The sequence below is a fragment of the Melitaea cinxia genome, chromosome Z (assembly GCF_905220565.1).
Source record: "Melitaea cinxia chromosome Z, ilMelCinx1.1, whole genome shotgun sequence".
NCBI classification, from domain to species: Eukaryota; Metazoa; Arthropoda; class Insecta; order Lepidoptera; family Nymphalidae; genus Melitaea; species Melitaea cinxia.
Genome location: NC_059424.1, coordinates 599,736 through 621,621, shown reverse-complemented (window position 1 = coordinate 621,621; position 21,886 = coordinate 599,736). Strand labels below are relative to the sequence as shown.

Sequence of the window (21,886 nt, the reverse complement as noted above, 5' to 3'; positions counted from 1 at the left end):
CTACGCCAGTCTGGAATGTAATAAAAATATTACGACGAAAACGTGAAATAAAAGTCAAACGATACAAGGACCCGTCTCATATCGTATCGTTGAACCGCGTTTATTGTTGCGAAACTGTTTTTTTTTTTTTTGTACCATTATTTTTATTATCTATATTTCACAAAATACGTAAGATAGTCCTCGAGTGACGACAAAACGATTTGTGCTAATATTAGCTGGCAAAGTTTATAAATAAATGTCTACGGATAAAGATTTTAATAGAAAGCACTTCAAACTAAAATCAAAACCGCATGTCACCACGTAACTTTATGAAAACGCATTCGCTCCGTCCCGATCGCGGCAGTTCAAGAAATATTTCCAGAGTGTACACGAGGTAGTCTCGCCGACTCTTCCCGATCATAATATTTATTTAAAATTAATATTTGTATTATATTATGCATTACTAGGTGAATTTCGCTTTTGCTTAACTGCGCCTAGAAAATTTTCAACTATTCGGATGAACGATCTTAACGACTGTTTGCTTGGAGGAAGGCGACATTACAAACAAAACAGTCAAGTGGTAAACATGTCCCACTAAACAATGTCATGCAAGTAATTAAGGTGATTGGCGATTATCTGTTCGAACTGCTAAAGTGATGTCATTTCCCAAAGTCGCGCTGTCTGACACTTAATTATTTAGATGTCACAAACTTCCCTTGTCCCTCAACTTTTTACTTCGCTCTGACGACTGTGACCGATAAAGGAAAGCTTTCAATTAATTACGATCGTTATTGCTTTAGTATTTACTTTTACAATGATCGACTTGTCACGTTCTCATGTCTGAATGTTTACATAGAAAATAAACTAGGATAATAGAATTGTTTTTGCGTATCCTAGAAAGATATACAATGTTTTTAAAAGAAAATGAACAGCATAAGAAATGGATTACAGTGGGTACTAAAAGCGACGTCAGAAAGCTAGTCCTGAAAAAAAAACCTCGCTCGTTTGTTCGTGTTAGAACGAGTGACGTGTTCACGTCAGCTACAGCGAGCCCTTTATCCCGCTGCCCCTTTAGCGCGTTTCGTTGAAGGCTCGCAGCGACAGCTCCCGGTACTCGTTTGACGTCGCGTTGATCGCTTGTAACGAACCTTTCATCGGCCGGACTTTGATCAATTCGCCAGCGCTAACCTATTTTATATCATTTTATTCCTTTACCTTTTTTAATTCACGAACGTAAGACTGGCAGCAAAAGTCCATCAGAACTTTTGAAGTTAATTTTTGTAGTCCGTCAGCCGCACAGGTCGGTTCTTTTACAATAACATTACTTAATTTAGTATTGATATCAGCAAAAAACAATCGTACGGTCTCTGACGTTATCCCACCTGGCGCGGTCGGACGCGCTCGCGGAGTACCAAAAATAAAAACACGAACCGCTCAACTTTCTCTCTACTGAATAGAATTTACCTCAGAATGTGTGAAAATTTTTGATTGCAAAACCCGATTCACTTTTATATTCTCGTTCCGAAATCGCAATACGAAACGAGTGCACATTTGACGGCTCGCTACAACGTTCCACGTTTTATTTGATTCGAAAAATCGAACTAGTTTATTATATTGACGCTTCCTTTGTACCAACCGGTAACGTGATTACCAACGATATTGACTTTTACAAACGTTAAATAAATCTCGTTAATAGCGTTTTTGCGAGAGTGAAATGAAAACGATTAAAATTTCGAGAATTCTATTTCGCGCTAAATGTCATTTGTAAGTTTTAATTTTAAAACGCTTGATGGCGCTCATGGATAATTTACGCTTAAGATTTTACGCTTTTTAACTTAGACTATAAAAAGCGTCCATCCGTTGTTTAAGTAGTTTGACGTAAAAGGTTTTTTTGGGATTGCTATTTTACATTTATACATATATACTTTACAATTGTTTGGCTTAAATAATTCCAAACTAACATATCAGCCCATAATCAGCGGGTTCCCGAAATCCCTAATGGCTATCGCTACGAACCCTATAAGTGAAAACCAAATAAGAAGCCTCGTGTGAAGTGGGGGTGGCCGTAACCCAATTATGCCGTGATCGCATTACCCCGAGACACGTCATGTCCATCTTAACGAAGTTTCAGTGCGTGTAATAACTCTTTCGTAACCTCTCTCCCGTCATGTGAGAATGAGGAGAACGATACGTTATTATTCTGACTTTTAATTTTCCGCTATGAATGTATTCTATATTTTCAAGAAGGATATGTACAATACTGTTTTATTCATATTCAGCGAAGTACCTATCCATGCCCAAACTACAGAAAATTCTGCCTGTCTCAGCATTGTTTCAATATACCCTCTAACAATAAAGTTTACCAATAAAAATATACAATATTTCATTTAAAAATGTTAGTGCAATATTAGTTTGATTTTTTAAGAAGCTTTGCGAAAGCGAGGGTTCATTGGCAGAACGCACACACGTTCGCAGCCGCAATTATCATGCCGATAATTGACTAAACAAAGGCTTCCTCAAATGTTTAGAGCATCTGAGAGATCTGTCTACAGTTACATGATTATTGTATTAATTAGAGAGTATTCGAATTTTACAGATAACAATTTCAGAACGAAGTGGTACTCAATTTATTGTCGACAATCGTGGCCAGACAGAGCACATTGGTCTGAAACTTTGTCAATCTGCCGGTCGCAGTGTCGACCTCGAAATTGTTACGAGTGCAATATGCTACGGTTGAAGAGTGACGTCAAAAGAGAATTATTTTGAATAGGACGTCGAAAACTATGTTATAATTTTATTCCAACCATATAATTTAGCTATCGTTTAATCCACTACGTGTCCTGTTTGGTTTTATAGCGTGTTATATTTAAAACTCGCGGTTGATTTTGGTAATCACTGTACTGGTTCATATAATTATTGTGCTGCATTACGTGTACGTCGTAGTTAGGTACACTTTAACCATACCTGCTTTAACGGTTGGTTAAATTTTAAAAATTGCTTAGTCTATACAAAAAATAAAATTGGAAACAGAGACCATAAAATTAGGACAGAACAAATAAAATTGGGAGCACAGAGAACGAGCGCTTGTTTTGAACTAAATCTTGTACGTGTAGCATAGGGAGTTCAATTTACAGATAGCTCACTTTTTCGAAGACTTTCGAAGGTGCTCGAGAACTTGAAATGATCGCACCCCTAACTTTTCCATCAGTTCCAAGCAGTCTTCATATAATAGAAATAGTTCCTAGTATTTTCTAACTTTTGAATAACTAGGGTCCGTTTACCGGATTAACTTTCGCTCTACTGTTTCCCAAACATCTATTTCTCCCAATTAAAGTTTGTTACGCTTTTCAAAGAAATGATCCCTTATTTCCTCTCAGACGCATTTACACAGATAGAAATTATTTATCAGTATAAGATAAAATATCAAAATGTTAATAAACTGCGACTAGATAAAACACAATCAGGATCAGCCTCCGATCAAGACTTGCGTTCACGTTATTGAACGTCTAATGATGCGTAACATCGCGACATCGGATGCAAATAACAAATACAAATAAACGACGCCGGCACTCGCGCAGAAAGATTTCTCGTTTACCGGCGCGACGTCTCTTATTAGTAGGTACAGTATTAGTGAGGGCAGAATTATATCTATGGCGACCTATTGAAACGGACAAACTGAAAATGATGAAAGGGGATTTAAAAAGCAGGTTCGTGATATAAATGTTTGCAACGAACGTACCGCGAGCGCTATGCGAAAGAAATTTATTCGTTCCTTGAATATGAAATCGTAAAGGAATTATTAAATGTAAATTTTCAGCCGAGCTGGTTGCGAACTAAAGAATTTTGGGACCGAACGTTTGAAGAACGCTACGAGAAGATCAAGAACGACAGCCGACGACCGCCGCTCAAGGTAAATATACACGTTAATACATTTTACACTTCAGGACACTAACAATTTCACGCCCAAATTAAAAAAATACAGATAGTGCAACAAAAGTGTGAATGTGCTGTTGTACGGTCTAATGCACGTGTAATTGGACTAGTTTAAAATAAGTAGTTCTTCAGTCATAATCATGTTTGTTTTTTGGTGTTTTTGATTCAATCTGCGTATAATTAAAAAAAAAGGTAATTGTTTAATGAAACCCTTGCATCTCACTCACACTTGTTTGGTTTATCAATAATGATTGTGATTATGGAAGATTACCTCATCTTTCATTCAACGTGTCTCAGCACGATACAACGGCATTAAAAGTTACATAATTACGTGGTGGATAACTCCGTCGGCCGCTCGCCGCGTCGACTGTGGCTCTAACTTTCAAATGTCTGTTTTGAACTAATTAAACTAACCCTCGTAACTCGCACCGGGCAAATTGACACAAATCTGTTGAACAGCGAAATCAAACTCAGCTAAAACATTTCACCTGTAAATGGTAACTTAGTACATACAAGTCAACTTGATCCTAACCGTGTGATGAGTACACGCTCATTAAATTATTATTTCTTGTTAATGCTCGACATTACGCTTGAATTTTTGAACTAGAAATTGTAATTGTTGTCAGATTATGGGTCATCACCTATTTAATTTGCTATATGCGAGTATTTCAAAAAGAACTTTTAAAATCGATCTTGTACAATCCTAAACTATAGTCCATTAGCATTAAGATAATAATGAATTGTCGTTTTATTTAGCTTCACTTAAACGCCGTGTTCAAATTGACCAGTTGAAGTAAGCCGACAGGCTTTCTTATTTAATAAATCAAGGAACGTTTCTAAGCTAAGTGACAGCGACGAGTTACTTAGTCCTTGACGCGAATAGATTTGTCCAAAAATTGTATCTATCTTCAGATCAGTATTTTTCTCCGCCTCGTCAGATAAGAGTGAGAATGAACAAAAATCAAACTAACTTATTCAGGTGATCGTGGTTCCGCACTCCCACAACGACCCTGGCTGGCTGAAGACCTTCGAGCAGTACTTCGAGTGGAAAACCAAGAATATTATCAACAACATCGTCCAGAAGCTCCATCAGTTCCCCAACATGACGTTCATCTGGACCGAGATGTCGTTCCTGAACGCCTGGTGGGAACGCTCGCACCCGGTCAAACAAAAGGTAAACTCGAAACAAGTAACCTCTGTAACTCGATTATTGCATATTTGAAACATTTTCACCTATTTTTCAATTTTGAAGCACCTGAAAAAACAACTTCGGTAAAGTTTTTACTACGTAACGCGTAGTAAATATTAACTCGGTAACCACGTGCCCGCCACGTGGTCTCTCGTTCAGAAATGCATCCTGTAAAGTGAAGTAACGCCATCTAGTGAATGTCTCTTAAAAGTACAAATATGTATTGTGAAATAAAATTATCCCAAATTATTGAAATAGAATAGTAGTTCGAAATTCCAGACTACTTCGTTCAAATACTAGGCAATAATCTGACATAAATTTGTGATAGATTTTATTTGAAATTAAAAATAGTAATAAGACAATTCAAATCTAGTAACATTTCATGATTTTTGTACTGAAATTGTAATTGTATAATTCTTTTAAACCTAAACGAGAAAAGTAATAATATGTAGACGGATCTTTATCCGGGTTATTGAACTATACGTTCGTCCGAGTTGGAAAGTCGCCAAAACTTCGCCAAACATTGAAATTAATGCCAACGGAAGGTCATCTAGCGCCATCTCGATATGTACCTGTGTACTATTTACTTCAGCAAACATCCTGAAAAAACCCCTATACACAATCTCCCGCAAGCGACATCTCTTAAAAGAATATCAAACTGTCGCTTCGACACGAAAGTGATGAAAATAAATAATTACGTCTATTTTTTTCAGGCTCTCAAAAGGTTGATTAAAGAAGGACGACTCGAAATAACGGCCGGTGGCTGGGTGATGCCTGATGAAGCCTGCACGCACATCTACGCTCTAGTCGACCAGTTCATTGAAGGTACAAACAAATTCCTTTGAACAAAAACTGTCTCAGAGTATAAATTGTAAGAATAACATCATAATTACCCATTTCAGGCCATCAATGGATAAAAACTAACCTCGGTATAACGCCCAAAATTGGCTGGTCAATCGACCCGTTCGGCCATGGCCCTACCGTGCCCTATCTTCTCGACCAGAGCGGACTCGAAGGCACGGTGATACAAAGAATTCACTACGCTTGGAAACAGTGGCTGGCGCAGCGGCAGATCGAAGAATTCTACTGGGTCACGAACTTCGCCGAGAATAAACCGTCTCTCATCGTCCACAATCAACCTTTCGACATCTACTCCATCAAGAGTACTTGCGGCCCGCATCCGTCCGTATGTTTGGGATTCGATTTTAGGAAAATCCCTGGAGAGTATTCGGAGTACACAGCGAAGTATGAAGAGATAACCGATCAAAATCTCCACAGCAAGTCCAAGACGCTCATAGACGAGTACGACCGCATCGGCTCGCTGACCACCCACAACGTAGTTCTCGTCCCACTAGGAGACGACTTCCGTTACGAATACGCCATCGAATTCGACGCACAGTACACTAATTATATGAAAATGTTCAATTATATTAATACCCATAAAGATATATTCAATGCTGATGTTTCATTTGGAACACCCCTCGATTACTTTAACGCTATGAAAGAGAGGCATACAAATATACCGACCTTAAAAGGGGACTTCTTTGTCTACTCAGATATTTTCAGTGAAGGGAAACCCGCGTACTGGTCAGGCTACTTCACAACTAGGCCTTATTTAAAAATCTTAGCCCGACAGTTCGAACATCATCTGAGAACGGCAGAGATAATTTTCACGCTGGTATCCAACTACATAAAACAATCGACTACGCACCTACTGGTCTCGTCTGAAAAACGATTAGAAAAGTTCTACGAACAATTGATCACCGCTCGTAGGAACTTAGCTCTATTCCAGCACCATGACGCTATCACCGGCACGTCCAAATCTAGCGTTATGTTCGATTACGGAACTAAGATTTTTACGAGCATTTATCACTGTATTCGTCTACAAGAGGCCGCTCTGACCACGATCATGTTGCCCGATACCTCGCTGCACTCTCAAAGCATTTTACAGAGCCAACACGAATGGGAAACCTATGGCAAGCAGCCTAAACAACTGCATGTCTCGGTCATCGATAAGAGGAAGGTCGTTCTATTCAACTCACTTGCAGAAGAGCGCACGGAGGTCATATCGGTACGATCAAACACCACGAGCGTTCGAGTCTATGACACTCGTAAAAAAGTGTACGTTCAATATCAAATCACGCCAGTTATCGAAGTTCGAGAGCATGGAAAATACGTCATCAGCGACACAAACTTTGATATACTATTCGTTGCAACGCTGCCACCTCTAACTGCGGTAACTTTCAACCTCGAGGATTATATGAACACGTCGCAACACTCTGTGATCTTTTGCAACAATTGCAGCGATAAAATAATGGGCGTCGATAAGAACGAAAATTTCGCCGTAAAGAAGATGATGCCTGGCGATATTCAGCTGGAGAATTCGGTTCTGAAACTCTTGGTCGACAGGAACACAGGGCTGTTGAGGCAGATTAACAGGAAAGATACACGACGACGGCACGTGGTTGAGATGCAATTTGGTGCCTACCAGAGCGCCCAGCGACACTCTGGAGCCTACCTGTTCATGCCGGACTACGACGCTCCCGAGAAGAAGGTCCTACATCAGTACGGCAGTAGCAACACTCAGCAAGACGAGAACATAATAATTCTGTCGGGACCCGTATCCACTGAGATCACCACGCTGTACTTACCTCTCCTCGTTCACACCGTTAAAATTTACAATGTGAAAGACATCCCTCTGTCGCACGCCGTGCACGTCGAGAACATAGTCGACTTCGAAAGTCCTCCGAAAAATAGGGAAACCGAACTATTTATGAGATTACAGACGAATATACAAAACGGAGAAGTGCCAGAGTTCTACACCGATCAGAATGGTTTTCAGTTTCAGAAGAGGATTAAAGTTGACAAGCTGGGCATTGAAGGAAATTACTATCCGATAACGACCATGGCGTGGTTACAAGACGAGGAAGTGAGGCTCACTCTCATAACCGATCACGCGCAGGGCGCCGCGTCTTACGAACCGGGTCGTTTAGAGGTCATGCTTGACCGTCGGACACTGTATGATGACCATCGCGGTATCGGAGAAGGGGTCGTGGACAACAAACCCACCGTGTTCCACAACTGGATCCTCATCGAACCCATGTCCTCCGACCGGCAGAAGAGGGATACGAGCGAGCACGTATCCGGAGTTTTGAATAGAAGGAATTTCAGTCCGGACCAGAAGGCCACGATATACGAGCTACCTACACAGACAGCCGACCATTTGAGCAAGACGATGAACTACCCGGCAAACGTGTACCTGGTGGATTCGAGTGAGGTAGGTGAGGTGGATGTAAAGGCTCACCAGACGTTCGTTCAGAACTTCCCCCCGGATATACACCTGGTGACGTTGCGGACCATTACCGATGAGGCCCTGGAACAGTTTCCGAGTACCTCCTGCTTAATGGTGTTGCAGAGGCCAGGTACCAGCTGTTCTCTAGGCGATGGCTCCCGACGCACTTCCGCTCGTTTCACCGCTAAGACACTGTTCAACGGCCTACGAATCTCCAACATCACCGCAGTCAGCCTCACGGGCCTCAAAACCCACCGTACCCTCACCGGACTCCACGATATCGAAGTAGCACCCCTCGAAATAAAGACCTACAAAATTAAATTTTAAAGACTGTTAGTATTAAATATCGCTCGACGCATGCCGCCGGTTCTAAGTCCGGACCGGCTCTCGACGTTATGAGAGTAAATGACTGTTAGAATTGTTTAAATGTTAAGTAAGTGTCTAATAGCCGTGTAAACTCCTTTCACCTTATGCGCTTCTTAGCTATCGAAACAATTACCAAAATTGTAACTCGTCTGTACTTCGACGTGAAGGTAATGAAAATTTAGATTAATCTACCTCAGGACCAAATTATAATAATATAATCACGATTTCGTAATATCCTCGACTCTATTTACAATGTTCGACTATCGTTTTGTTAAGTACAAGTAGTCCCTGAACGTCGCCGACTCGCCCGCACTGTACTGCGACTATTTTTATTATTGGTCGAGCATTCTCAGCGTAATCTCATTTTTACTGATACTATTTGATAGTTGTAATTTTAATAGATCTCTTTTATATGTGTATATGTTACTTGTCGATGTTAGCGAAATAGGAGGCGCGACCTCGCCCGAGTACGACTTGATAATATCCAGCATAATTTTGCTGCTATTTCATTGATACATCTATGCTCACTTAGTCAAATTACCCTCGTTTTGTATGTATATATCATGTATGTATGTTATATTGAGTGGCTGGTGGCGTTCCGTCGCCCGCTGTTCACAAATTTTGCCAAATTTTAATTACGTAACATTCGATTAGTTTAATTTTTAATATTATTAAACGTTAATTTTAAAGTACAATCATCGATCCGTATTTGGTTGTGTTCGCATAATTATAGATATACATTGTATATTTTACGTTCTAAATATGTTTATATGTAACTTTCGAACGTATTTTAATATTTACTAATGAATGTTTTAAACATAATGCGTGTCTGAATCTCAATTTAGGATCTGTATCGTAATGGAGTCCCTACGGACTAGTTTTAAGGCATCTTATACTGTTAGTGATCGTTAAGTGTTAAATGTCGTCGTATAGCAAATACTCCTGTCGGCAGACGTCGAACACGTCTTACTCTCTAAATGTTCATCGTTCACACATTACATACAACTACATATTAAGAACTTTCGATCCATTTTAAATTCTCTCTGTAAATCAGTTATCACTAATTAATATAATTTTCGATGTAAAGTTGAGTATTGCGTCAGACGAACATTATGGGTTTATTTATTTGTATATAACATGGAGTGTACATATGATTTACTTGTAAGATTATTTCGTTTGTGATTACGTTCAAGCGGGAACTGCGTCTCGTTAATTTTTAAAATTATTTTACTAATTTGTACAAATACAGTAGAATCAGACTCGTTCGATATCATATTATATTTATATATTATATAATGTACATTATATTTATTTTAGCTGACATTTTGTGATAATTTCTATCGTATGAAAGACAATGTTCAGAAAATGAAATGTTTATGTAATAAGTTAGTTATAATCTCACTCAATGTTTTCACGATTGCATTCGATGTTTAGTTCAGAACTGTACAATTATTTGTTCTACTATGAAATGTGTAGTTGAAATAAAATAATAAAGCATACAAGAGGTTGTTTTTATTACAATATTTATGCCATGCGAAATATTTTATTTATTTTAAATCAAAACCAAAACGGGAATAATAGGATTTCAATTCATTTGTTTTAAAAAAAAATTACTTCTTTATCGAAAAAAAAAGTAACATTTAGTAAGCAGTCGCCTTCATCGTCATTTCTTCTTTATCCGGCTCGCGATCCACTCGAGGCCTAGGTGTAGCCTGAAATAACATACATCCATATAAATGTTACATTAACATGACTTTTTTTATATACAACTAGGTCGACAAACAAGCGTACAGCTCAACTGATGGTAAGCGATTACCGTAGCTTATAGCCTGTAACACTTGAAGCATCGCAAATACATTGCCGACCATATCCCCAATCCCCCCCCCCCCCTCCCCAAGGAACGAGCTCTGGTCACCTTACTCGCCAAGAGGAACATAAAAATAACCTTGTTGTGGAAGATTATTTTGAAGCAAAATTACATTAGCTCAACTATCGTTTAAGAAAAACCATCACATCCATTACACATCGACTAATATTACAAAATTTCGACAAAAAATACACAGTTTATGTTGAAAGTTGAGTTAACACTAATTGCATACAACTACCCTATTATATTACTTTTCGAAGCGCCCTACTGCCATGTACTATAAAATCAGACGGAAATTGGTTTTCAAATAATAAAATATGTTGACTTTTGAAGTCAAGTTATATAAAAACCACGGATACAGACCTGGGGCTAAAATATTTATCATTTGGATTCATCCCAATGAGTTTTGATAATTATTCAAATTCGCTTCATTTCCCTAGAGCCACGCTGTCTTACGCTATTAAGGACTTTATTTTCCAAAAGAATTACAATAATATCCCTTACTAAGAAAACATATGGTAAACAACAAAGAAATTATGAGCGTACAAGACAGTAAAATAACAGTACATATTTTAAGTTAATTATATATTTAAAACGAAACAAACAAATTATCTTCACAGCTTTTCGATATTTATTAATTCATGGTTACATTCTGACTTCTAGAACTGATAGAAAAAAATACGCTACGATCCAATTGTAACGGATGGTGACAAGTTAATATAACACATAAGTAACTGAATGTCTACCAGAGTCTGAGTTAATGAGTGAGAGATTCTAGTGATAAAATACAATTTTTAAATTCGCTAGTTGCAAATAAATGAAGGGGAGTTTGGAGGCGACATATAATATAGATATATCACGATATAATTATGTCAAAAACCGATGAAACAGTTTGAAGACTACATTTTTTTAGAAATATAGGAGGCTTGACATGACATATACATGTAACAATCACTAATCTACTTTATTTTACGGAGAAATATTATATTTTTGTTGTCGGGAAGAAATCGCTCTCTTAGCGATAAGACCGCCTTAGTACATCTTCCTCTAATTGTACCACTTTTGTTTGTATCTTTCAATGGTGTGCAATAAAGAGTATTATTATTATTCTTATTTTGACTCTCTCTCTTAGATTCAGTATAAATATTTAACATTATAAAGTATAAGGTAATACAAAAAAAATAACGAAGGCCTTACCATCGCGGGCTTTAGCTCCAGTAGTCATAAACATTAACTAATATTACGGTAATCAAAACTCGTTGCAAGGGGATAACGTTAGCGTCTCGCTAGTAGAGCAAGCGTGCGATGGTATCCGTCAATTTTATTTTACTACTACCGTCTGGCTCGTCGATGTACATTACTATTACTCTCCCATAACTATAGTTTTATACAAGTACGTACATGTCTATCTGGTTTCATTGGTTTGCTGTTGCGCTACGCCTAGTTACAAATTTAAATAATATAAACATGTTAGACGCGCAGTTGTGGTGGTGGGAGTAGACGCCTAAAACACCAACGGTTTGCTGATTCAAATCTCGATCGGGATGGATGTTCCGATTTGTACAAATATTTCTTTCCAATTTGAATGTCTGTTCTTGTGGGGTCTCCCCACCGTGCCTCGAAAAGCACACTGTAAAGATTAAGCCATCGGTCCCGGTTGTTATCATAAATACCCGGTAGCGATTGTTACTCACAGTAGAGAACATATCTGCCATCCCGCAGTGGAGCAGCGTGGTGGATTATGTTACAATCCTTCTCCTACATGGGGAAAGAGGCCTATGCCCAGCAGTGGGATGTTACAGGCTGAAGCGTTAATGAGTGAAGTCCATACCCCTCGCCGGTGAGCGCGCAACACGCCTGGATGTGCCAGGGGTGTTGCTTGATGGATGTCAGGTCTAGTTGTTCTGATATCTCTGCCGCAGTCATCGACCCCTTCACATCCTGTCGACAGCAAATCATGTTTATTTATAAAACTAGGCCACAGCACAGGATATATCCTGCTCAAAATTCGGACCAGCCCGACTGGGGAAGTACCTCGACCCACAAGGTTACACTGCTTCGACGTTTTGACAAACCTAGATGATTGTTACAAAAACATTAGTTCTGAATTCTCATCTTCATCAGATCCTAAGCTGTAAGGTTTAATTCGAGCAGCTGTCTTTTTGCGATGCATTTAGTTTTTGCCCACAGTACAAATATAGAAAATAATTAAGAATGTTCACTCTGTTTTTTTTTTACAACAACGATATTTCAAAACGCCTTAATACCCTATTAATAATTATCAAATAATAATAAACGATACAAAAATGACAAATTTAATTTCTACTCTTTTACATCGTGTTACAATCTCGACACGGTAATACAGAACTCTTTAGAAAGTCCGAAAGGCTAAACCAGTGACATTGTGTCGCATAACATTTAAAACGTAACAATCAGAAGCCTCTTAAACGAAATACCTACTTAAACTAGAGATAATTGTTTTTAACGGTGACACTCAAGTTATACTCGTATTGTTGTTTCAAAAAAATCTGACGTCAATATTGACACAGTTGCGTCGTAAGCGGACAACGCGGCTGTAAGGTCACTCACAAGCAAGCGTTGAGGAATGCGCGAGATAACAAGATCGATTCCTTGTTTGTGTCCTCAATTACACGCACGTACGATTTTATGATAAATTTAAAATTATTTATAAAATTTTAGATAAGTCAGTTTGCTTTTTTCAATTTGTTTAATTCTTTCATTTTATATATAAATTATAATTTCATTAGCATTGAAATAAAGACAAGCATATGTAGATTTTAAAAAGTACGAAGACCGTTTAACCTACTTACATACACTTGAAATATAATACATAGCAGAAGACTGGACTTATATATAATATGAAACAAACATTACGAGTATAATTTATTATAATTGATAATATATTAAATAATCGCTTCAAAATATGTTTTATTGTTGATACAAAAATATTGTACATTACTTTTAAACACTTTTTTTTATATAACTAGTTCGGCAAACAAGCGTACGGCTCGCCTGATGGTAAGCGATTACCGTAGCTTATGACGTCTGCAACACCAGAAGCATCGCAAGCGCGTTGCCGACCCTATCCCCAATTCCCCCAGGAGCTCTGGTCACCTTACTCACCAACAGGAACACAACACTGCTTGAAAGCAGTATTATTTAGCTGTGATCTTCTGTAAGGTCGAGGTACTACCACAGTCGGACTGCTTCATATTCTGAGCAGAAAATTTCTTGCTGTGCCCTACCGCAGTTAAAATACAGTCATGTTTATTGTTGTGTGAGATAAAATAAATAAGCTTTTAAAAATTTCTTTGCGTTCGACAAAGGACACTAATTAAAAGTCCTTCTACTAACTAAATATAAAGACTGGATATGTTCATGTCCGTGTTATTTCGTAACAGCTGATTTTAATAGCGATTCATAATTTTGACATTTGAATTCAACTGTATCTATTTTTTGTTTTACCTTATAACTATTTACTGGGTGTACCGTTTTGATGATTTATTTTATTCCAAAGCTAGTTTCCAAGCTAGTGAATAAGTAGTGTGATATTTCTAACAATGCATATTTAAAATATTATTTTTCGACTGTGTCTAATGCTTCTTATTTTATTACTTGTCAGTATAACAAACGCAATTAGCAGAACACAAGGCAATCGGACCCATATCCCTAGAACACACAAAACGGTTACTGCCAACTGAGTTACAGAAAAATATTTTTACATTTGTTTTATTTATTTATTCATTTAACTAACTGTTGATTTACCTTGGCTAAGAAAAATTAGTTATTTTAACATGTCTGTTGCAAAATTTTCATTCACATAGTACATTGATTGTTTTATTATGTACTTTTTTACGTGGTTGTATACGCCTACTGTCATAATTGTGTATTACCCAAATAAAAAAAGTAGCTACTAGTAAATTCATAATGATTTAGGATTAAAAATTTTGTACCTGCTTATTGGCAAAGACTAGCAGACATGCCTTGCTGAGTTCCTCGTGTAACAGCATCCGATGTAGCTCCTCACGACTAATGCTCAACCTCTGACGGTCCGTTGAGTCGATTACCATTATCACAAACTGTAACATTAACAAAAACAGCTAAATAAATATTAATACACATTAATCCACTCAAGGGAAACTTCTGCCCATTATACACATCTGTGAGACATACATAAATATTTATAATAAGGATGGAACCAAACCATAACATACCAGCTATGTGCAAACATATGTAATCACGCAAAAGTAAACACACATCCTTCATCAGTGCTTAACTCAATACAGACATGTTAGCATCATAAATATAATTCAATAATCAATAGTACAATCGCCAGCAGTCATTTACATAATAGTAACTAGAATACTTCAAAGAATTTTAACAGTAACCAAATATTCGTCGTAATAATTAATAAAAAACTAAAATTTCATAAGCATCGTCATAAGTAACCGGCATTGCAACACAGTATTACAATTTACAATCTTACAAATAGCAGTGCAACAGCAATAACTGTGAAAATAAACTATCAAATATCTCATGAGTATGAACATTGATAAAATAACTTTAAAAAACGAGTGTGCTTTAGACCACACAACTGAAGTAAAACTTTCTATCTTCACTAAGTTATATCTCCGTCTTAGCTTCCGTTCGTCGCGCCCGATCACAATTTTCATAACACACTCGAAGTTTTACTTAAAAAAAGTATTTTCGTAACCAGATTCAGCAGTAACACTGCACAGCATTCAAACCCACTAACAAAATGATAGCAATTGACAAATGCGCTAGCTAGCTGTGGGTTCAACTCCTGCACCTAATAAAAATGTGTATAGGCCATAGTCATGTTACTCATGACCTGGTCTTTTGTGCTTGTGTCTCGAGTGCACAGAACCGACACAGGACTCTAGTAAGGTATTTACTTATTTGCAAAATACAAGGAAAGTAATCCTTCTAAGCTTATTTATTTTATATACAATCAAATATAAAAGTAGTAATGATAACAGTTAAATGTAATGATCACATTATGTTTACAACACAGTTCGCAGCTATTGCCACTTAATGATATTGTTTAAATATAAACAGCCACAACAAGCAAGTTTAAATGTTATAAATATTGTTTAGTGATACTTACTTCACTATTGGTGTAGTATGTGGTCCAAGCAGATCGTAGACTCTGCTGCCCTCCAAGATCCCACATCACAAAACGCAGGTTCCTCCACACCACTTCCTCTACATTAGAGCCAATAGTAGGCCTCGTGTGAACCGCTTCACCCAGGAGCAGCTGGTAGAGTATTGTTGTTTTCCCTGCATTGTCTAAACCCACAAGCACTAACTTGTGTTCTAAAATATAATAAAATAATAATCAATTTTAATACTGATTAATACCAAAAAAAAAACGAATGTGTCATTGAAAACAAAGACAAACTGCAAATAAGGAATTAGCATGTTTCATTCTAATTGTACGTGTCATTGTTTTTAGTACAATATGTTAGTAATTAAATAAAGAAGTCTTAGACGAGCACGTACAGCAAATAACATTATCTTATCGCGTTACGACATGCCATCCTACTGGTTCGCTTCAAGTAACTTACAAATTTCACTCACCTTCGTTTCCGAATAAACTCCATATTTTCGAAATGAGCAAGCCCATAGTGAGATTTATAAAAACAAATTCAGGAGTTCCGCGACATAAGACTTGTTTTATTTCGATATTGACATCGTCTGCGAATGTTTTCAAATGCAAATTCACTACGAGTAATTGTAACTTAGTATCTAATATTTATTAAACTAATTCACAACATTGACGTGTTCCCTCAACACACAAATCATTATTGGATCCTTTTTTCGAGTTAAATTTCCAAAAAATATGTTACGCGTCGTTTCATTTCTATTCGATTTGACCAGAGAGCCTTATTATGGAGATACACCTGTTGAAAAGTAGGTCAATTTAGTCTTATTTCTTTTTAAAAAATTAGTTTAAAACACAACATTAATATATACTAATAAGTGACAAGTTTAAAACAAGTTATTATTCTACCTTATTCACTATCTACTTCAAATTATTCACTAAAATTAATCAATTGACACCAACACAATAAGAAACAGAATAAGGACTGTTACCAAAGAGTATATAATGTAACTGTTACCACTCACCATAATCTATTGCAAGTCGGTCGATGATAACTGTATAAAATAAACTATATGTCATTCTTGTTGACGCAATGAATAATTGATTAATCTAGATTTTTTTTCTTTATGATAATATTATATTAATTAATTTGAAGATTTTGATTTGTTAAATAAGACTGCATTAAAAGTAATTAATTATATTTTATTGTATACGGTAACACTAGCTTAGTAGCTTAAGCCAAGCTGAAGCCTTTTTCAAATAGGAATGTATGAAGATGAGTAATCTTAACTCATTTTCTTATATCACAAATATTTCCAAGCTTATAGATCTTTATTTTTACTTCTTTAGAATACATGTACGCCTATCATAATTACAATTATAATTATTTTTAAATGACAACTATTATTATTTACAGTTTTACGACGATTTTTATATCGATCGTACAGAAACAGAATAATTTAATATAGTTTAAAATATGTTGATAGATATTTTGTTCTCTAAAAGCTTTAGTAAAATGATTTTAAAATGTTTCGTTATATTTTCATGGAATAAATGTGTTTGTTTACTTTTGTAATGTTTTAAAAATTATCAACCTTTTCAAATTGTCAAATAAAAATTAATTTCCAAAATATATTCTTAATGTTGTAATTTCCATCGGTGGAAAGTTTTCGTAGTTAAGCGTGGTAACCGGAACTCCTTCGTTAGTGCCCACTAGATTAGTTTGAAGCACAAGTCTTATGTTATGAAACATTTTGTCTAGCCTTAGCTGGTCTTCTCCATTACAACGTACATACGTGGCTTGATCTACCAGACAAGTGAAGCTCTGTCGATGGAGTACTATCAGAACTGTGTTTGGAAAATATTTTACTGGATTCCCTCTATTAAGAATTACTCTATAATTAATCATAGATACATCGCAAGGAAAAGATTTTTTTATAAGAGGTCTAAACGCAAAATGACAAAAATTGATCTCTCTAACACTTATAAAGAAAACATCCAGCAGATAGTTCAAAGTATTAGCGAGGTAAATGGCAGATAAGCTGGGCAATCTTAACCTGTTTCTTAACAAAATGTTGTCGTATCTGTTAGTGGGTTGGATAAGGTTTTCCAGTAATATATAGTGTGTATGGTAAGTAGCAGCGCTATCGGCGAGACCTTCCCCAGACCCACGACCGTCATCATAAAGAATTCTCCGATCCAGCATCACGGTTACCTGACCTTCCTGTAGAGCCGTCACGGCCTGCGCGTGGTCAGTGACTACTGTCAATCTATTTTTATGGTCTTGTATAAACACCATGTTCGTCATAGGATACACATTGGATTCAATTCGTTTGCTCACATTGATAGCGCGCGATGTGTATTGAAAACCATTGTTATCGACAGTCAACTCTGGTGGGTTGCCGTTGGCTATGTCCGTCTGTATCGAAATGAATATTTCTAAATCTCTATTTTTAGGAGAAATCTCATAGTCTAATTTGGTTTCAAATCTTATAGCTTCGGATAAGGGACTGTTGATTAGATTAAATATTTTAGCCGAATGTTGGAGCAACGGCCCGTAAATAGATATCACTTCTGTAGTGATAGCCCCAGATATGATCATGATGGTCTTTGATTTGGGATTGAATGTGAAAGGAGATAGGATGTCCTCTAAAGGTTTAGTGTAATTAGTGTTAAACAAAAACAAACCGGAGTTTTTATGAGAACTTCGAAATGCTCCAAAATCCACATGGACAACTCTCTCAGTATTCGTCCATTTTTCAACGACAGTTTTTAAAAATCCGGTAAATTCATCGAAAATAAGTCGATGTCGGTAATTTTCAATTTGGATATCACCTTCATCAATTGGACGAATATCAAAAGAAAAGTTTTGTATGCCATCGAAACGACATACGTTGCAATATATAGTAGAAGCACTTCGGGTGCTGTCGAATGTATTCTTAATTTTAAACAACTCGAAGGTCAACGGTGGGACAGTTATGATGAAAGTAACTTTAAAGAATTGTTTCGATATTTTAATTTTGTTTTCGTAATTAAATTTCCAAATTGGATTGATCTGAGTGGTTACCTCGTTCTCATCGTGATCTACGACGCGAATGTTTGGATGTCTAGTCAACAGTTCTATAACTTCGGTTCTTTCTTGATTAAGTGAATTAAAAACGTAAATTTGATCACCGGGTGTAATCGATTTAAAAGAAGATACGAACTCTCCATCCTTATAAACATACTTTTCTAGATAAGTTTTATTTTGGCCTTCCTTCGAACTAAGTAAACTAGCTGCTACTTCTTGTATACGCCAGCAATCTTTAACCGTGTTTATAATTTGAGTATGAACGTATCTCATCGCTGTAGACGTCAGCGTTCCTGACACAACGTTCCGATCTTGAAGACGAGCAATGACTTCTCGAGCATTCTGCAAAAGCTCAAAGAGTTCAGATGTGTTGTATGATTTAAAGGTATCGTAATTAACAGCAAAGGAAAAAAGAATTTCTGTACTGCGTAAAGTGGATTGAAGGCGTCTTAACAAAATTTTTAATTGTGGTCTGGAAGTGAAAAATCCTGTCCAGTAAGCGGGACTGCCATCGCTTATGTCTGCAAAATTAAGAAAATCTCCTTTCACAGTAGGAAAAGATGTTTGACTCGATAGAATGGAATTAAAGTAATCTTTGGTCGTGCCAAACTCTACGGAAGCTTTGTAAATATCTCTATTGTTATTTACAAAATCTGCAATCTTATCGTAGTTGTAGAACTGAAAATCGAATTCCGTTTGAAATTCATAACTAAAGGAATCTCCTAAAGGTGCAATAACTACGTTGTGAGTGGATGTAGTGCCAGTCTTAGAATACTGTTCGAGCAATCTTTCAGCTTTCTCTTTTACATTAAATATACTAATATCTAAATTGTTATCACTATTTGCAAAATTGAATTCTGTTGCACAAATTTCACCCTGTGGACCACACGCTTGAAAACCAGCAAAATTAAACTGTAAATAGTGAGTAAGGACAGAATGTTTCGGATATCTATCATTTCCAATTTTTTTGAGAACATCGTTAAGGTTCGTGTGGGTGCTCTTGTCGTTATCCCAATTTTGAACCCACAGGAAGTCGGTATTTTGGTATTCGGTGAGATACTGTTGCCAGGAGTAATGTAAATTTGTTAGAACTAAATTTGTTATTCCAGATGCAGATAATAGGTAAGCCATGGTGGGACTGTGCGTCACGCTGCTTGTCAGCCAAGCAACGTCTGGCGAGTAATTCAGATGATGTTGCAACCACTGGTGACCTACAAACAGGGTAGACCATTACTTTTTAAGAATACTTGTACTGATGTTTTAATCGTACAGATATAATAAAATTTTATTTTACCTTCAATTAGTTGATGTATAATACCAAATAAATGTGACACAGACTCATCAGTTTCGACCCAAGTACCTGAAGTTATTTCTAGTCGTCCTTCTTTAATTAAACGACGGAACGCCTATGATAGTTATTAAATTATTTGTAAATTTGCTTACTATGAATTAGCATGGACACAATAAGAAAGTAACTAACCGCTCGAGTCTTCGGCCGCGCCCCCTTCCACCACTGGCTAAGATGGGAGACTTCATTCCAAGAAAAGGTTAAGTTTGGATAAAACTGAAGTTTTTTAACAATATTTGAAATTATTCGCCGAACCGTGTCATTATGCAGACTTTCAAATGATTGTTTCCAAATTGAGTGTATGTTAGATCTCGGAATTAAAATAACCTAATAAAATACAATAACAATTAATACATTACTCTTTCTATTGATGAAAATAAATTATTTTAATTTAATAATTCATTCATAAAACTTACTTTTAAGGGAGGCCACTTCTGGTTTCTCATAAGCGATTCATAACGGCTTTCATAAACTTGATTCCAAAATTGTCTTTTTACCATCCATGCTGGCTTTAAAATAAATAGGAGTTTAATCGTAACCTTTTACAAGTTAAAAAAAATGCAGATCGCTGCTCTCCTACCTCAATGTCCAGGTGGGAAAATTTCTCTTGAGCGTCGATATCGGCTTTGGCTTGGCGTAAAGCTACACAAATGTAGGGTACCGTCTCCGTCATGTTATAAAATAAGCTTTCGATAACTATGGGTGCTTCCTCGATAAGTAAATCCGCTTTTTCTATTTCTACATCATAACTTGATTTGTTCAGCTTCTGCAACTTGGCTTTAGTTAAGTTCGGGTCATATTTTTCATTCAGAGTAGTATTTTTGTCGGAAACGCTATTAACGAAAATATTGTTTTTTACGTCCTGAATTGAGTTTTCTGGAATCGAAATACTATTTTCGTAAGGTTTCGATGCGCCCGGCTGCTGTGGTTCATCCAAAGCTGTAAAGAACCTAGAGGTAGGTATGGCATAAGAAAGTTTTACTTCAGTGTCATTGTCGTCACTAAGACCAACTGACTCACTGTCGCCAAATAGAAAGTTATCTTCACTTTGACGAATAACGTCGGCTATGGCATCTCTGGCTATCCTCAGCTCGTACGGTTGTATGTTATCGTTTTTTGATATGTTCATTCGAGAGTACATCGACCTGCTCCTTCCCGTGTCTATTGAAGACAATATTGTAGATATTTTAGGTCGTTGCATTTTATGTATGACCGATTTTACATGAGTATAGCCGGGAAACATAAACTGTTGAGGAATATGACGTGACTTGCTACTCAGACGGAAGTCTGCGTTGCTCGTGCTAAAAGGTGTTTGCACCATTTTTGATTGATTTCTTACGATTTTTCTTAAGGCTGTAAAAGAATGATAACAATATAATGCACCCGTTATCATATCGATTATGCAGAGCACACATTAAATAATTGGCCATACTTTTTTCATAACAATCACTTGCAATTATGAGCATAAAAGTTATAACAAATTGTAGCTTATAAGGCTTTCTTTTATCAACCATCTCGACCTCAGCCTGAATACGAAGCACCGCGCTAAATGCCAACGTCGGAACAAAAAATGATCGGATGTTTAAAGCGTTAACATCAATAAAGTGTTAGGTTTCTCGATTTGTTTTTTCCTTCCTTGTATTGTCTAAGAAGTCGCTCAATGGGGTAAATTTAAGCATAACACATGCATTTGTAC

The 21,886-nt window shown here is 36.8% G+C and overlaps 3 protein-coding genes across 3 annotated transcripts in view; 1 reads left to right on the top strand and 2 right to left on the bottom strand.

Moving 5' to 3' along the window:
• LOC123668393 (alpha-mannosidase 2) overlaps positions 1 to 8,720 on the top strand; it is a 172,634-nt gene extending 163,914 nt beyond the window's left edge. Inside the window, exons 4-7 of the mRNA XM_045602125.1 lie at positions 3,797 to 3,889; positions 4,892 to 5,086; positions 5,815 to 5,926; positions 6,004 to 8,720. Coding sequence (XP_045458081.1) covers positions 3,797 to 3,889; positions 4,892 to 5,086; positions 5,815 to 5,926; positions 6,004 to 8,720 — 3,117 coding nt within the window. The remainder of the gene's footprint in view (positions 1 to 3,796; positions 3,890 to 4,891; positions 5,087 to 5,814; positions 5,927 to 6,003) is intronic.
• A 1,536-nt stretch (positions 8,721 to 10,256) lies between these two features.
• LOC123668522 (ADP-ribosylation factor-like protein 5B) lies at positions 10,257 to 16,790 on the bottom strand. The gene is made up of 6 exons (XM_045602257.1): positions 16,682 to 16,790; positions 16,249 to 16,571; positions 15,776 to 15,984; positions 14,601 to 14,726; positions 12,458 to 12,567; positions 10,257 to 10,471 (listed from the first exon to the last, which is right to left on the bottom strand). The coding sequence occupies exons 2-6, from the start codon at positions 16,292 to 16,294 to the stop codon at positions 10,423 to 10,425; spliced, it is 540 nt and encodes a 179-aa protein (XP_045458213.1). The 5' UTR covers positions 16,295 to 16,571; positions 16,682 to 16,790; the 3' UTR covers positions 10,257 to 10,422.
• Positions 16,791 to 17,390: 600 nt separating this feature from the next.
• Positions 17,391 to 21,704, bottom strand: LOC123668466 (alpha-mannosidase 2-like). Its single transcript, XM_045602197.1, has 6 exons — positions 21,641 to 21,704; positions 20,771 to 21,543; positions 20,607 to 20,699; positions 20,323 to 20,517; positions 20,137 to 20,248; positions 17,391 to 20,053 (listed from the first exon to the last, which is right to left on the bottom strand). Exons 1-6 carry the CDS (start codon positions 21,702 to 21,704, stop codon positions 17,391 to 17,393), a joined length of 3,900 nt encoding a protein of 1,299 aa, XP_045458153.1.
• Between the last annotated feature and the right edge of the window lie 182 nt (positions 21,705 to 21,886).